Source organism: Etheostoma cragini, chromosome 10 (assembly GCF_013103735.1).
Source record: "Etheostoma cragini isolate CJK2018 chromosome 10, CSU_Ecrag_1.0, whole genome shotgun sequence".
Taxonomy (NCBI): domain Eukaryota; kingdom Metazoa; phylum Chordata; class Actinopteri; order Perciformes; family Percidae; genus Etheostoma; species Etheostoma cragini.
The window spans coordinates 12946096-12963152 of record NC_048416.1 but is presented as its reverse complement, the minus strand read 5'-3'; the positions used below and the strand labels follow the sequence as shown (position 1 = coordinate 12963152).

General features: G+C 40.6%; 1 protein-coding gene across 2 annotated transcripts; it reads left to right on the top strand.

Moving 5' to 3' along the window:
• The first annotated feature begins 4165 nt into the window (after positions 1-4165).
• zgc:66447 (SLAIN motif-containing protein-like) lies at positions 4166-16809 on the top strand. 2 transcript variants are annotated; one of them, XM_034883033.1, is made up of 9 exons: positions 4169-4491; positions 5027-5682; positions 8389-8525; positions 9791-9913; positions 11954-12094; positions 12351-12689; positions 12820-12963; positions 15382-15667; positions 15814-16809. In XM_034883033.1, the coding sequence occupies exons 2-9, from the start codon at positions 5036-5038 to the stop codon at positions 15866-15868; spliced, it is 1872 nt and encodes a 623-aa protein (XP_034738924.1). In that variant the 5' UTR covers positions 4169-4491; positions 5027-5035; the 3' UTR covers positions 15869-16809. The 2 variants fall into 2 exon arrangements, with proteins under 2 accessions (XP_034738925.1, XP_034738924.1); XM_034883034.1 differs by lacking the exon at positions 12820-12963 and having other exon boundaries at positions 4166-4491.
• The last annotated feature ends 248 nt before the right edge of the window (positions 16810-17057 follow it).

The window sequence follows — 17057 nt, the reverse complement described above, 5'->3', positions numbered from 1 at the left end:
TCTGTCAGCTGATTTTAAATCTTTCTTAGTAAATTAATACCAGAGATGTGTTTTTTTTTTTTGTTTTTTTTTTAAGAAAATTATTTTTAGTGTTTTCTCTACCACTTCCCAAAATGGTGTCTGTGTGTGTGCGTGTGTGTCTTTTTTTTTTTTATATAAATGAAAGACCTCTGCAATCATTTCATTACTGATTAACTGCAGGCACCCAACTTCCTGAAATCTTATCTGATGTCATCAGGGTTAGTGCTAAGACTTGAAGTCTACACTTATCACAGAAAGCCTGTTATAAACTGGGAGTGTGTGGTTTAAAAGACTTGGGAAGATGATATTGAGCTGTTTTATAGGAAATGTAGGATCCAGGGTTTTTGGAGCTTGCCCCATACTAGACAAGTGCCTCTGTAGCTTTCATTATTCAGTCAGTTTTTGTTTTTTTTCCTTTTTTTTTTAATTTATATCGATTTTACCAGCTTTGGAAGTGCAGTGCTAAATTTGCTAATGTACCTATTTAATGATTGGCACTCCAGTCAGTACACACCTATAATTTATCTGGTCTTACCCACCGTCTAGAATATTTGACACCGCTGCTTTTGATTGTAATTGTTTTGTATGTTTTTAATTGAATACTACAAAATAATTGAGGACCAATCTTTGATAACCATAAATTGTTCAACTCGTCTCTCTCTCACTCTCTCAGAAATTGAAGCAGAGAAGAAAGCCATGCAAGAAGGGAAGAAGTAAAAGGGGGAACTCCTTTCATGATTCTTCTTGTTAAGACCTGCCTTGTTACCTGCTCTTCCTCCATTTAGGAATCCTATCAGCATATATGCCTGTGTTCTGTGTTATTAAATGGTGTTTTGGCTGATGCTATGGGGGAAAATTCTGTCTGTAATCCCATTTAAATTAAAGAAATGGGTGTACTTTATTGTGCTTTTCATGCTGTTTAGAAAGGACTGAATGGAGTAATAAAACAAAATGACGGGGTCCCAGATTGTTTTTGTTCTTATAAAAGGAGAAAAATCATGAAATCTTGTATTGATGGAAATCCATGTATTACATTGCTAACAGTACAATAAATGTGCCTCTTTCCATTCAGTAAACCTTTCAAAGAATTGTTGCCATGCAGGAAATGTTCTAATGACACAATATTTTTTCTTTTATAATAAAAATGGATCTCAAACGTTGAGTTGTTTATATTTTGTGTGGCTTAACAATTTTTATTTTATTTTTTTAAAGCTAATAGATTTTATCAAGACAGACTAGTCTAATGTAAAACTGTAACATGGGAAAAGCTATCATTTAAATGTTTTGTAAAGTGTAATTTACTGTATGGATTTTAAATACTAGAAGCTAAAGGTTAACTTATTGTAATTCTTGTCACAAACAATTCTCAGCACACAGGAACAAACATGTGACCAATAAGGGAACATATAGGTATGAGAGACCAGTGCAGTATCAGATGTAGACTGGTTTCACTGTCACAAGCTAAGTCAGCCTATTGTCTAATAGTACAACATTTTTTCTAGTAATGGATGCTATAGGTTTGGTATTATTTGAGAAGAGTCCTAAATCAAAGCCTGTTTCTATCCAAGATTAATTTCTTTTCTTTTTTTTAAATAAAACTGTGATCCTTCTTTTGTGAGCATGCTCAGCAGTATTGTGGAAGCTTTAGCCTTGCAAGCTACCAATAACTTAGCAAAACGTTCAGTTACAGCAAAGCTTCCCTAGGGAGAAATGTAGAGCGACTTCAAAAAAGTAGTTCAAACTACTTCACATATAACACAAAAGATTAAATTGACAATTTACCTGTGATACAAAATTATAACAAAAGATTAAATTCACTCAATTAAGGTAATTCTAAAAAAGGTGCCCACTTGTCCACAAGTCATATACAAACCAAAAATAACATCTGCATGGGAAAGTGCAATGAATATCAGCTTTGGCCTTGCATACTGTCAATCAGACTCTAATTTCTGCCTTCCAGAAGTGATGGGCGTATCGCACCAAGCAGAATTACTCAGTAAGCCAGGTAACTTCCAAATAGATATAAAAATAACTGCTACTTCTCTAAACATGTGTTGATGAATATCCAATCATTTTATTTCTATGATAGCAATACTCAATACTTATGACTAATTGACATTCAAGTTTAGTTTAGCAAATACAGATTCAAAACATAGTAACAATTATTTTTATTTACTTTTCACGAGTGGACTCAGACCCAAACCTGTCGTGAACTACAGTGTCTGCCTGAGGAATGCGTTGCCTGGGCACGCCTTGACAGCAGTCGGGATGAGAAAAGGGTGCAGGGCCGGTCAAAGGGGGCTTAATTACAGTCAAGAAGCATTGGTGGAATAAAATAAATGCATTTTCCTTTTTCTTTTGCCCAAAATTGTTTGGGATTTCACTAGTTACCACACACACAAAAAAGGTTCTTACTACTTGAATCACTAAGCAAATAAATGCAGTTGAACTACCAGTGAGTTACTGCAAAATGTAGTTACTACTAGTTTAGACTAAATTCCATGTGCGTGAGCTTCCTTTTGTTGCTGGCCTTAAGCCAGACGGTAACAAATTACACGGAGTTCACTACTCTCCGACACTGATATTCAGTTTGCCTTAGCTACACATGAGATATTTGCCTTAATTTTCAAACGGTTGTATGCATCTTTTTGCCCAGTTAAAGCTTCCTCCAGAGTTGCAGCAGGTCTAAGCCTGCTGATGAAAAGGGAGTGGATCAGCTGCAGCTGTTACACATTCCACACTGCCAACAAGTGTTTAGGTTTATGTAAGAAAAGTGAGTTCTAACTTAGTTTCCACATAAAGAGGAGTCCCGTGTATACTTTTTTTAAAAGAGAAAAACAGATAACAAAAATGTTCACATGAATCTTGTATCTTTGCAGTATGAACATGTTTTTGGAAGCCCGTTTTGAGGAAGGAGAAAGGCATCACATGAATCGGGCTGTTTTTTTCTTTTCTTTTGTACTTTCATATGATGTGTGGATTGCTTAAGATAGTGCAATCTTAAACAATCCACACATAGTATGCAAGTGATAAAAGCAGTTGGCTGTGTTTTTCCACAAGAAGCCTGTTGAAACATGCTCATTCAACAGCATGCAGGTACTTGAGAAATACCTTATACCATCTAATTGTCTTTTGTTGGTATTTAGTTTTTTTCTGGTGTAAGAAAGCCTGTCAGGGCTCTAGCTAAACAAACAAAAAAATTCAATTAAGAGAAAGATAGCTTTTATGAATCTGCGAAAAGTGGTGTATGTATGAATATTGTTTTCTTTTCAATGATCTTTCAGCATCAGGCATGTCTGGGCACTATGATGACAACAGACTAGACGTTGCAGCACAGGAAGACAAAGAACATACAAGGAAACAACTAAATGATAAGAGGTAGACACAGAATTATGACCATATTAAGTGTCTTAAAATCATTCTTAAGCTATATTCTGAACAACTCAAACTTTTAGTTAAATAACTTTTAAGTTATTTATGATTTAGCATTGCATTGTATTGCATTAACTGTCCCACCTGTTTTTATTGCCTGCTTTGTCCAATCCATGAGTTATCCTTTTGTCAACAATGTCTCAAGTGCACATGAATATTGTCTTTTGATTATTGTACCTGTAGAGCAAGTTGTACATGTACTTTAGTCATCACTAATTGCTAAATTCCCCTTGTCCAACCAAAATATAAAGAAAAAAACCCTGTCACTCTCTGTCCACCTACTGTACAGCATGAAGACAATGAAGACATGTTTAACTGAACTACTATTGCAAAACAACCAATACATAAACTAGTGTTCAATAACTTCATATCATTTTTTTTACATTATTAACAGTTTTTCTGTAGTTATTCATTTATTCAACTTAGTTTATTTTCTATTAAATAATGACTGTCATTCTCCACGGTCATTAATCATTGCAGATAAAATGTTAAACTTTTTTTTTTTACATCTAAGGGGTTACTCATAATCAGTTAATATTAACAGTCTATGAAAAAGTTAATATTAACAGTCTATGGGTCCACTACAGCACAATGGTGTGGCACCATTATGTAAACAGCGACACCCAAAGGCTACAATACAGATTACAAGAAGATACTAGTGCAGTATCACATCTCCCCCATAAGGGGCGCTAAATAACAGAGAAAGCCGTGGATGTGTTCTATTCCCCAATAGAGGGAGGAGCGAGCGCTGCTGCTGGTCTGTTCATTGGGGCTAACTAAAGTCTATCAACAAGCTAGTTAGCAGTGAGCGTTATGATGAACGCTATTGGTGATGTTCTAGTAGCAACGAGAAAACATGGACTAGGTAACTGAGATTTATGCCAGTGTCTTGACAATCACTATCCAGCTGAGGGCCATTTCAGGGGGTTGTGATTAGCTGCTTCATTCATGCGGCCGCTGGTGTGTCGAGGAGTTTGAGCTTTGAGTGGCGGGCAAGCTCAGTCATCAGTTCGCTGGGACAACACGGCTCACTCACCGGTAACGTTACGAATGTTTTGGTGTTAGCATGCTAGCCGAGCTACCATTAACAAGAGTACCATTAACAAGAGTGCTCTGCTGCAATATGACTGCTACATGTTCGCAGCTTTAAGTTAGATGTATTGGGCTTACATCAGCCTTTGGTATCTTAATTATTGTAACGGTAATTCCAGTTACCCACTTAGCAACGTTACGAAGAGAAACGTGATCGGCGTCGTGTAAATACTGGTAATTGTTAGCATTGATACCAGAGCTACTTCATGTGACTATATCGAAAGCTTTGCATGTGATTGACGTAGTTAAATATCGTTACTGCTAACCTATTTATTTAGCTATAACGTTAGTTACCATGTGTTGAGTTGCTGTTGTAACGTTAGGCTGCTGCTGGCAGGATATTGCCCATTCACTGGCGTTGTTTGGTGTAGTAAGCAACATTATGTGAACTTCCATGTAGTACTATAAGCTTGGGCTAACGCGTTAATATGTAGACATGGTCTGGTCATGTAAATAATGTTGTTGCTCTTCCTCCCAATAGAGTAGGAGCATGGTGGTCCCGGACAGTGCCGACGTGGTCCCCCAGGCCGAAAATGGCAGTCCCACTGGCCTCATGGAGAGCTCCAAGTCCGGGTGCAAAGAGGAAGAAGAGGGGGGTCAGGACCTGGCAGGGGTGGAGCTGGAGGAGGTCCGAAAGCTGCAGGAGCTTGTTCGTAGGTTGGAGGTCCAGAATGAGACCCTGCGAAACAGAGGGAGCAAGACTACCATTCACAGAGGAACCAGCAGCAACAGCAACCTCACAGCTGCTGGCAACATAAATGAGAGGCTGCCTTGTGAAGAGGTGACCAACTCCCACCTCCGATTGGAGCACAGTGGAAAGCTGGGCTGCACAGACTTGGAGCTGTCACCCGCTCAGGACAGCAGTAGTGGTGAAGAAATGTCCCCTTTGACCGTGGCCAACAGGCTTGAGGGAGAGGATGAAGAGGAGGAGGACCAGGGTCCATGTGGGAGCTTTCTCACCTCGACCTGCAGCAATGGAGCGGAACAGTGCCAGACGCCAGAGAGCCCCTCTCAGGAAAGTTATGATTCAGAGACAGTTGCAGAGAGCGACTCAGGGGTGGACCAAACTGCGCTGGATGAAGTGGATGTCCTTGATTTGGACGATGAGTGTGCAGAAGTAGAGGACGAGGACAGTTGGTATGTCTTATCATCTAGTCTCTGATCACGCTTTGATAGCCTCCCTTTATCCCACTTGTTTGGGTTATCTAAGATATATTTCTGTCATCGCTGGGCAGATCAGTGTGCTTCATTTGCAGATATGAGAGATAACAAGTGAATACCCATAATATGTAGCAGTGGGTATGAGTTATCTTCAGGGGAAGATGATTTCTGGCAGCACACGCCACAGCGATGCCACATTTAGAGTTTGCATGTTACGTCCGCCTGTGCATAGGTAGAGTAGCCCCTTCAGCCAGATGAGTCACTTGGGCTTTTTCATTTTAACCTCTGGTTTTAAAGTGTGTTTCTCCCCCACAGAAAGTGACTAAGCAATGTACTGTATGTAGCATTAGATAATTTGGATACAAAATTAGAAATAATGCATTTTCCCCTTCATCCACAGAAACAAGGAGTGCCCTTTGTTGTACCTTCAAATCTTTGCTTAAGTGTGGCAAACATGTCGACTAACTAAACTAACTCAGAATATTTACAGTAATTAGGAGGAAATGATAAAGGTGTCTCTGACGTAGGTAAACAACAGGCATCACCTATCTGCGTCCTGTTTGACAGGTTCTGATGAACACAAAGCTCTTTTCTTTTTTAAACAAGGATGAATGGAAATGCCATAGGCACTAGAAGTGCTATCTCAAGCTATTTTAAAAAAAGGAGACAAAAAAAGCAGTTTAATGTCGTTTTAATTATAATTGTTAAACTGGCACAGATCTACATTCACCAAACCGTGTTACACAATGTACTTAAAATCAACCAAGCTATATCTGCATTAGTTCATTCCTTGATGCAGCTCAGATGGAAGTTTATAAAAAGATGAACTTTGCTCATTTTCGAGCAAATATACATACCCCAAAAGGGCCAGTAATCAAACGTTAATTACTAATAATCCATGTTAATTTTGTGCCAGAATCTGTCTTGTTTACATGTTTACTTATGCTGGGCTCATTGCGTTGCCTAAAATTGGTACCATATTGTGTTCCTGCTGGTCATCAGCTTAACAGCCAGACCATTCACGGCTTATTTTCATTTTCACATCATTAGCCATACCATATGTGCTTTGTGAGGTTATCATAGCCAAAACATCCAGTAATCCCAACAGCGACATAATCTGATCTGCCCTGGGCTGGATGCTGCCGCAAGGCTAAACTGCTTTAGGCGGGATTGCACAGCATGTGATCTGAGGGGCCCTCTGTGTGACCAGACTGCAACACAGACTAGCTAAGAGAAACTGCAAGGATCTCTTTGTTGTGGGTTTTTAATTCATAGTCTAACATATGAACAAAAGTATCCACTCTCTAAAGAATAGTTCCCAGTACTTTATTAGACAAGACAAGCAATGTTTCAACCTCACCAGGTCAAAATTGCCACGTGCATGTCAATTTTGTTCTTAAATCATAATGATGTTTCCCTTGGACATTTGGTTGCTTATGGTAAATGACTTTGTAAACTTCTAAGTTTAGCAAAATTGTTTCTCTGGCTTTTAGGTTCTTCACAAAAGCCTAAATGTTAATCCTCCTAATTTACGCTCCTCACACTAACAGTCTCGCAGAATTAAACTGAATTTGCAGTTGATTTTATTGTTTTTACAAAAGTTATCCAACCCGCCTCTGTAATGCTCCTGGCAGTGGTTGAACATAGATATGACTCCGCTTGGTTTTTCATGAAAAGAAGACCTGCTTTTTATATCAACTATAAGATTACTACAGTACAGCAGTCATTTGAAATTATATGATTACTGTAAAAGTATAGATACAGATATTGATGTTGCTGCATCCACAAACGGGGCTCTCCTTATCTCAGCTATATGTTAATGTTATTGCAAAGGTAGGTTGCACCAATTCTGCTCCGGTATATTTTTGGTTTAGCAGTAATGCTAATGCAACTGTATTTGCAGATCTAGGGTTTGCATGAATGGCAACAACCAGGTGTTAACCGGTTACCAAAACTCTGGATGAAACGCTATCAGAATTTGCATCATTATTCCACATCAAACGCAAGGATTGTGTAGAAGTAGCCCCGGCAGCCACCCCCCCCACCCCCAAGATGTACTCGCAATATGTACTGCAGAAAACGTCTTTGTTTTGTACAGATCCTTGCAAAAATTACGCTAGAAATGAATTTCTTTTTTAAAATTTTAATATTTTCCATTGAAAATGAGAATAATTATACAAAAAGTATCACAGTATCAATCAAAAATAATCGCAATTAGATCATTTTCTCACATCGTGCAACCCTAATTACATCACTCCCTTTCAATGGTTGTTTGTTTGAGGTGTGGGATTTAGCTGCTTCCCGGTGTCCTATTCAGTGGCTGGGCGTTGGGCGTGGTCCGTCACGCCTGTGTTTTACATTGTGAAAAACATTCTCACTGTGCATTGCATACTCAATTAACTATTACGTGCTTACCTTAGAGGCCAGTAGTCTACACTAATCTCCAACTTGTTTTTATTTAAATCCATTAATCAACGTGACCGGCACCTTTTGACAAACATGTTTAATAAAAAAAGTAAGAATTAGGAGGACTTTATGGCCCTCAGCTGCCTTTTCCCTTCCTCAGTTTCTCCATCTCAGTATTTACTTTGCCAATCCCCTTTACTTCTTGTCATTGCTACCATTTACTTCTTGTCATTGCTACCATTTCCCTTGGTAATACTTAGTTTTCTGCCTCTACAGGTTGTATGTGTCTCCAAAAAAGCAAGTAGGAGACCAAGGGCCAGACTCCCCACTGAAGTGGTGTCGGCAGGCTCTCGACCACCGCAGCCCAGAGACAGAAATCGCTTGTCGGACCCTGATCAACCGTTTGGATCAGAGTATGTAAAACACGTAGATACATTTTATGCTTTAAACTCTCTGAGATGCCTGAACAAAAGTATTTATTGATTTGCATTTTTAGTAATTTATTACGTAAGCCTTAAGATTAACAGTCTTTTAGGGCATCACATCTTTGGGTCACATGTTGCTGCCTTTTGTGTTGGTCGGCCTAAATCAAGATTAAGGCATGCGATTTAGCATTGTGAGACAGGTGTACCTCCCTCTGTGAATGGGCTGCTTTCTTATTTACTGCTCACCTCCATTGTGCATGTATAAGTTAGTGTCTGAACCAACGGGCCTCAGATATTATTTACCCTGCTCGTGGCTCCCACTTCCTGCACACTACAGAACCTGAACAACAGAGCTATTCACAACAGGGCTGAATGACTACATGAAGTCTGGGTTGGATTACCTCCCCCCCCCCCCGGGGTCAGCTCTCCTTTTTTTAAATGGCAGCACCGGGCCATGAAAGTGCCTGTTGGCATAGAGACTATTGTCTTAGAAGTAAAGGTGATTAAATGCTTATTTTTTTGTTGTTGTCTGAACTGAACCCTACAGTACGTATGCAAATGTTGCAACATTTCTTTCTCAAAGCTCTTGCATGAAACTATATACTCCTAATCCTGCTATTACACTAAACATCAAACTGTCTACATATTGTGTATTACTGTGGTTAAAGCAGAAAGGTTGAAAAATCAGTCTGCATTTATCTATAAATGAATACATGTTTTTACTGCAGCTTTATACTGTATGAAAAGCTTCTCCTTAAGTTTAGTAAATCCCCGCCATCACCTGAAGGCAGCCGGACATAAATATTAATATATTTGCAGCGTCTGATTGGAGATGTGTGTCACCAGAGAGCGCAGTGCCATTACACCATAGACTGTAAACACAACTAGCATTACACACAGCCTTGCCTTCACAGTGTTTACCTTCATGAAATCACATGCAAATGAAGCAAGGCTGCCACAAATAACCACACACCGACTGGTTCGTTATAACTTGGTCTTCTGTCCGTTTATGAAAAAAATAAATAAAAAAAACAGGTTTGGTGCTGTCACATTTTGATATGGTGTAATCATTTGCAACATAATGTACAGTACTATTATACTTAAATTGTGTTGGATCGGTGGAATCATATAAACCCCTTCACCAACCATACGGTTATATAACACTCTTCGTGTCTCTGTCTCCATATCATTGCTTTAAAGTGGGTATATTCTTCTCTGAGAATATCTACTTTGATCTCTCCTGTTCCCTGCAGCATCTCGATGGAGGAACATGTACAGCAGCCCATCAGCAGAGGCAGGCTCAGCAGGCTCAGGCCTGATATCTCCTGGGTACCACAAATCAACTAACAAATCCCTACTAACCTGTGGCAGCTCAGGTATGGCATGACATTAACACACTGTGCTCCTCATTTTCTGCTCAACACAACACAGTGGGATTGACGTCAGTTCTTGTAAGGATGTAGGTCAGTTATTTGGTGTGCACTAATGCATCAACAATGTGTCCCCTCTGGGATCCGAATGGAAATATTTATAGACTATTGTAGCATTTCTGCATGCTGTGTGTCGCAAATACTGCACAATATTAACAATTTTTTTAAACGTACGACTCGTTATCTGGATGGTATTTCTTCTTCTACAAGGCAGCCATTGTCTGCCATTCATTTTATAATTGTACTACGTTTAACAAAGAATTTAAACTTGTTTGAGAAAGGCAGTCCATCGCAGTGAACATTATGAAAGGTTTTTATCTGTGTGGAAAGGCTTGATATCACAGACTAAATTGATGTCTGCATTGAATTCAGGACTGCCTTGTAAAGTAAAAAAGAAAAAAAATGAATACAGACGTCAGCACAAATGTGTATTCGGTGGCTTCTTTGGTGGCATGACAAAGGTTGCTGTTAGTCAGCCAAGCTTTGAATTACATCACTAAACAACCACAGCCATGCTATTCTCTGCGATTAATTGTCTATATCAAGCATGATAGCTTCTCTTGAGTTGTATTGAAATGAATGGAAAACAGTGTGCACCTGGCAGATAGAAAAACACATCTGTGACACTGGTGTATTTTGGAAGACGGTCAGTGATTATGTATGGCTTGTACTTCCGGGGGTAAAAACAGAAGTTATTACAAGATTGTGACAGTTACTTTGCACATTTGTTTTTCCTGACATTGTCTCACTGTGTCTGGCACTCCACTGTGCAGAGACCAACAATGCCGATGTTGTTATGAACACCCTGTAAATAACAAATCTTTGCATGAACTTGAAAATGCTTGGCTTGTGGGTGGCGGCCCTATCTAATCCCAAACTTTTTACATAACCAAATGACCCTGGATGATGATGTCCTTTCCCATTTGTCTCAGTCTAAGAGTTAGTCCTGTGTCAAACAGACACGCCTGGCAGGGGAACATTGCAAACAGCTTCATTGGCAGATGGTCCTTTCTAGTCTAATGCTGCTGGACGAGTAAAGTCAGGGTGGAGCAACGTGTTCATTTAAAACAAACCAAATGTGATTGTTGAACAAAGGTTTGTCCAGACCTTAAATTCTTAAATAGTGTACAGGTCAGTTTGTGGAAAATTAAATCTAAAGTTGTCCTGAGACAGGCAGCACTGCGTGTGTGTCAGCTGAGGTGGGGCGAGTTATACCTCACACTCCTCCAGCTGATTGTGGCTGATTGAGCTGCTTTTGTCCAATATTTACTTACTAAAAAAGAAAATTAGCAACTTGTTTAATCAACATTTTGATGTGCTTCTCTGCTTGATTGTTTATAGTAAAACAATTGTGTGAACCTGATCAATCAATCCCTGTCATCTACTGAGCAGAGTCTGACAGATCCCGTTGAGATCCAATCTTTTGTGATCAAATCAGTTACCACATAGGTGATGGTCTAACATTTCATAGTTTGATGTGGATGGGGGCCCATTCAGCTAAGCACCTTACTTAAGCATCATATCGACATCCTTTTTCTCTTAGGAAATCTTGGTTTGAAAGCTAATTATCATCCAGCGGTGATGGGATTTTTCTGTGGCAGTGCTGGGCGTTTTAACCTGGCACCATTGTTAATGGAGGCAAAACGGGTCAGTTTATTCTTCGGGAATATCCGTACAGAAAGTTTATTTTTGAAAATGGCAAATTTAAATATGTACTACTGTCTGAGGTGTTTTGAATGATTATGAAGGTGTAGTGCCATTGTTCCCTCCTATCTAGAGAGCCCTGTAACCATTATAATGCAGTTCCTGATCATTTCTCTTTCTCTCTGGTTCCCCTGGCCTTTATTTCTTCACTGGCTTTTATTTGAGAATTTAAGGTTATTCTCCCCAACAGAAGTAGAAGTAAATGTGATTTAATATTGTGACCTTGTATGTGTATTATGCAGTGTGTTGTAACTGGTATCACACTGTGTTCTGTTCTTACAGGTGTCCCAACCATGCACTCAGCCCTGAGCTCGCAGTCCTCCATAGACAGTGAGCTCAGCACATCAGATGACTCCATCTCTATGGGGTATAAGCTGCAGGATCTCACTGATGTACAGATCATGGCTCGCCTACAGGAAGAGAGTGAGTAGACGAGTTGTGCACATGATGTGCTGGACATCACGTCATTGTGTTTCCACATTCTAAATCCTAGACCGCCGTTTGTTACAGCGGATCAAGAAAGGGGCTAACCTTTTCTTACACCTCTGTAGATCAAATAGAGATCAGATAGTTTGACTCTTGTGTGAAGCTTTTATATGAATACGTGTGCGTGTAAGTGTATTTGCATGGCTCCCTGTTAATGCAGTTTCTTTCTTAACTTTTCCGTTTTTGTTGTCAGGTCTGAGGCAGGATTATGCTTCCAGCTCAGCATCTGCGTCACGCCGCAGCTCCACAGCCTCTCTGCAGTCCCTGCGCCGGGGCGGCACCTACAGCGATCAGGAGTTTGACAGTTACAGCCTGGAGGACGAAGAGGATGAGTCCTGCTCCATACCCCAGCGACGACACCGCTTCACGCCCTCGCCCCTAGGCTCACCCCGGTGCCTGTCTCCCTCCACCTCCAACCACGGTCAAGAATACCACCAAACCAACGGTCGGCTCGGGGCCCCACGCACAAGAGCACCCAGACGATCCCTCCAGGGCCCCAGTGCAGAGCTACTGAAATTTGCCAAGAGCGAGGGTAGGCTATAACTAGTAATAATTCAGCAAAGGTGAATCAGAGAGAGTGACCATCACAGAGATTGCTGTTGTGCCAAAGCTGTGACGATACACCTACTGTTGCTAAATGGGTTATGTATGTGTGGTTCCAGAAGAGTTGAGGCACAGCATGCCTAATCTGGCCCCCCGCACCAGCCTACGTTCCCTGGAAGCAGTCAGAAACAGCCGCAGCATGGAGGCTAACCTCCAGAGCTCAGGCAACCGCATGTCCCACCTGACTCACACCCCCTCCTCAGGTAACCCTACCCTCTTCACCTTGTCCGCTCCACTCCTCCTTTAATATAATGTTATCTACGTTTGGCTTGCATACAGCCCTTTAAAGTGTCACCTCTGTCCTACCACCTTACCCCCTCCAACCTCTGCATGACCACTGGTGAGGTTTTTATCGATATTCCGGAGGTTGTTCTCTCTGTACCCTGTGTAATGTTTGACTACTACTATCCCTATGGAGTAGTAGGTCCCCATTTTGTTGATATCTTACGCGCACATGGGTGACACGGCAGTGGTTTCACGTTATGTCACTGATCTTCAGATGGCAGTTATGTGCCAAGAAGAGAATGTGAAGAAGATGTCCGCTAGCAAAAAAACGGATGCAATGCCAGTTTGAAAACTTTCAAAGAAATTGGCTTTGCAAGTGTTTTTATGAGTAAGGAAATTTAATTTTAACACACAACCAGTTTTGGTGAGTAACAAAATCTTGTCTGTCTACAATAAAACTCAAAAATACAATAAATGTGGAGAGGGAAAAAAAATATAGCCACAAGCGGCGATTCGCGAGTTCAAACCTTTTTTTTCTTTTATCAATAGCGACTTCAAAGTAATTTTACAGAAGTGGTCCAACGTCTTCATGAAACATAATCTGCAAGCTTTGTAACGATTGGAAAAACAATTTGTTTAAAATGCCTACAACTGATTTGTCAAAAACATTTATTTTCAATTCAGTGTGAAATGTGGCTCAATCCAGCTCACGGCAATTTGAGAAAAGCAGATGACCGACACAAACAATTTCTCATAAAGCCGCAAACTGCGATTCCAAGCTCAAACCCTGATTTGTGTCATTCCACGTCAAGTAATTTTGCATTTAAAGTGTCCCCTAGTGATCAATTTGAATGAGTGAGATTTGTGATGATTGGACAATGAATATGTGATTTATAGTAAAATGTGTGTAATGCCACTCACCTATCTGGCGCTTGTAGCGCCCCCTAGTAGCGTATGTATGTAAAACTGTCTGGGTGTATCTGGGGCACTTATCTGAAAATACACTGAGTTTTGTGATGATTGGCCCTGGGGTTGCTGATTTGTGTTCATTTATGTTCCGAGCCACGCCCCTTTCCAAGATCATTGGTCAATAACTTGAAAAGTAATTGAGATATAGACATGTTTTATACAAGTTGTAATAAGCATGATCCATTGATGATTCACTGAAAAAAAAAAAAAAAAGTTAGCATTTTGAAGCTTTGTTTACAGCGTCACCATGTTGCCGATTGGGTTAATATTTTTACACAAGCACATGCACACCATTTACAGTTATTCTCCCAAGTTTCATGTTTCTAGCTCATTCCAGCTCACTGGAAGCCGGCTCTGCAAACAGCAAATAATATTAATATGAATAATAATAATAATAATAATAACTAAAACAGACAGACATAGAAGGGTTCTACTGCTTTGCGGTTTGAACCCTTAGCCCCAATTTCCACAGGACGCGTAACGGTTGCAGATTAGCTCCGCTGTGTGTTGTCTCCTCCGTCAGTCAATACACATCAGGTCCGGATTCATTGTGGAACGTCTTCGGCCACACTAACAGCTGAAGTATCGAGGACCCAGGTGTAGTGCAGGGAAATGTGATCCGCCGTGAGCACGGCCTGTTTTATTTAGAAAATTAACCGGATGTTTTATTTTGTTTCCTTGCGCTACCTCCTGTCCCACACTATCGGCCGTGTGCTGAATTGCTGCAGAGCTCTCTGGCGTCCGGCAAAAATAGAAGCTTTGCATATGTGCTCGTTCCGCAGTCTGTGGAAATACACACATTTACTTTAATGGAAACCAAATTGTGCCGACGCCATTCCGGAGCGGATCCGTAGCCGTTCCTCATCCTGTGGAAATTAGGGGCAGTAGTAGTAATAATAATAAGTGCTCTGAAGGCTACTATCAACACAAAACAGACTGTATGTGACTGACCACTTTCCCACAAACAAATTTTATCCAGTTACAGGCAAAAGAAATTTATTAAAGCAACAGTGTTATAGATACACTGTATATACAGTACACAAAATCAGAAACTTGCGCAACCCGTTTTCCATATGTAAATAAATGCATAAACATTAACTAATGGTAAAAAAAATACAACTTGTCTGTGAAGGACACCGACACACATGTATTGGTCTGATACATCATAACAAACTCGTTCTACATATGGGCCAAAGCCACTTATAGGAGAACTATTCCTTCCCTGATCACTTATATTCCTCAACATACTTCATGTAACTCTCCATTCACTCACCTGCTACATGATTAGTCTACTACTTTGCTCCAAACTTAACACTGATAATTCAGTACTGCTCCTCCCAGGCTTTCCCACAACTCTTACATGACACAAATGCAAACAGCATTGGTTGAGATTCTGTTATACCACTGTGTCTTTCTTCCTACTCAAGGTATGGCTAGCAGTCGGCTGCGTAGCAGTGGTCAGTCACCTCTCTCCCTGCGGACTCCTGTTAAAGCTGTCACTCCTGTGGGCTCCATGGAAGCTGGTCGTCAGTCTTCCAGAGGTCTGCCCATTGTTCAAGCACCTCCTGCCGGAGGGGGCCGCAGGGTCCCGTCCCCAGGCTCTGCCAATAATGGATCTTACATACCCGGGAGAGCCTCAGCTGGGGCCGGGAAGGCTGTTGTGGGCCGAGGACAGGCATCTACCAGGAGTACACTTTCACAGCCCCCCAGGAGGTGATTGCTTAAATGAACTTCTATTCAGGATTGGGGAAAATATCCTTTTTAAAAGTAGCAAATTAGTTTTAATGCCATTTAGAACCTCACAATGTTATACTTGGGCTTTTGTGTGAATGAAGGCTATCCTTCTGTTTTATTGACAGGTCTTTGGGCATGACTAAAATGTCAGATGAATCCTGGAAAGATGGCTGTTACTGAGTCTGGCCGGTGTTGAAGGATGTTCACTGCTGCAACCCTCACCTGAAATCTTCCTGCCACAGCCACTGTGTCCACAAATGTGTCGTACAACCTTTTGGTCCCCCATTTCAGACTAGAGAGCTGGGCTTCACTGGATTTGTAGTCAAGAGAGTCATTTTTTGTTTTCTTGCATGAAACATTGTCAACCTACACAGAGACTGTGTTGGCAGACAATAAGGCACACGTGCACAATCCGCTTGTGATATGGACCAGCTCTGAGATTCCAGAAGATTTGTTTGTGTCAATTTTACAACATTTTCTATGGTAATTGTGAGAAACTGCTGGAATATTAAGAGTTGTATAACACTCTGTTCTGTTGATATAATTAATATGAAGACAATTTAAATGAAGATATTGGTGGTTTGTCCATTTTCTGTGTGAACTCCTACTAGATGAAGGTGCTGAGTGTTGCATGCTTGGTTTTGTTTTTTTTCCTTATTGTGTAACTGCAATATGACAAATCTTCCATGTGTTGCACAATGATCTGTGTGAATTTATGAATGTTTGATTGGTTCATGGTGAAATTATCTTTAGATTTGTGTTGTATTTGTGTTTTGCTATTTGCTTACACAGCAATGCAACTCCTGTAAACCACACTGCCCTTATACATATTATTAAAATGGAAATCTATGGTTGAGCCAAGGTGCATTTCAACTGCAACATTCTTAATTCTAGAAGAATCTTGAGTCATTAAAGGTACTGTCATGTTGCTGCATTTTTACTGCATTTCTATAGGTGATTAGGGTTATGTATGGGGAGCGTGCGTTTGGATACCACTGTAATGAAGAACATGTTTATGCACGAAGGCCTTGTGCCTAGACAGCTATGCACCCTCATGCAGAGTGCCTCTGACAATTAGGAGCTGTAATGAAAATAAAAATAAGTCGACCCTGAAACTATAACTGTAGCCTTTCTGTTTATTTGTTTTTATTATAAGTCATGCATGACACGGTGAGGTCTTGTTGCATCACAGGGTAGTTATTCCAAGTACAATCCTTCCGCAGCACGGGCAATAGCAGCAGCAGTACCGTAAGCATGCATCTCCCGGATATTTCCTGTGTGCAGGACCAACGGCCTCACAAATGAGTGCTCGACGCTACACACCCCTTGTGACAAAATGGCCCACAGGCCTCGTTTGCGCATACAAAGT

Excerpts from the sequence above, each read along its gene's own strand:
- zgc:66447 (XM_034883033.1), top strand. The coding sequence starts at position 5,036 with ATGGTGGTCCCGGACAGTGCCGACGTGGTCCCCCAGGCCGAAAATGGC. Across the intron at positions 8,526-9,790 it reads GATCAACCGTTTGGATCAGA|CATCTCGATGGAGGAACATG; the intron begins GTATGTAAAACA and ends TGTTCCCTGCAG. Across the intron at positions 12,690-12,819 it reads GAAATTTGCCAAGAGCGAGG|AAGAGTTGAGGCACAGCATG; the intron begins GTAGGCTATAAC and ends GTGTGGTTCCAG.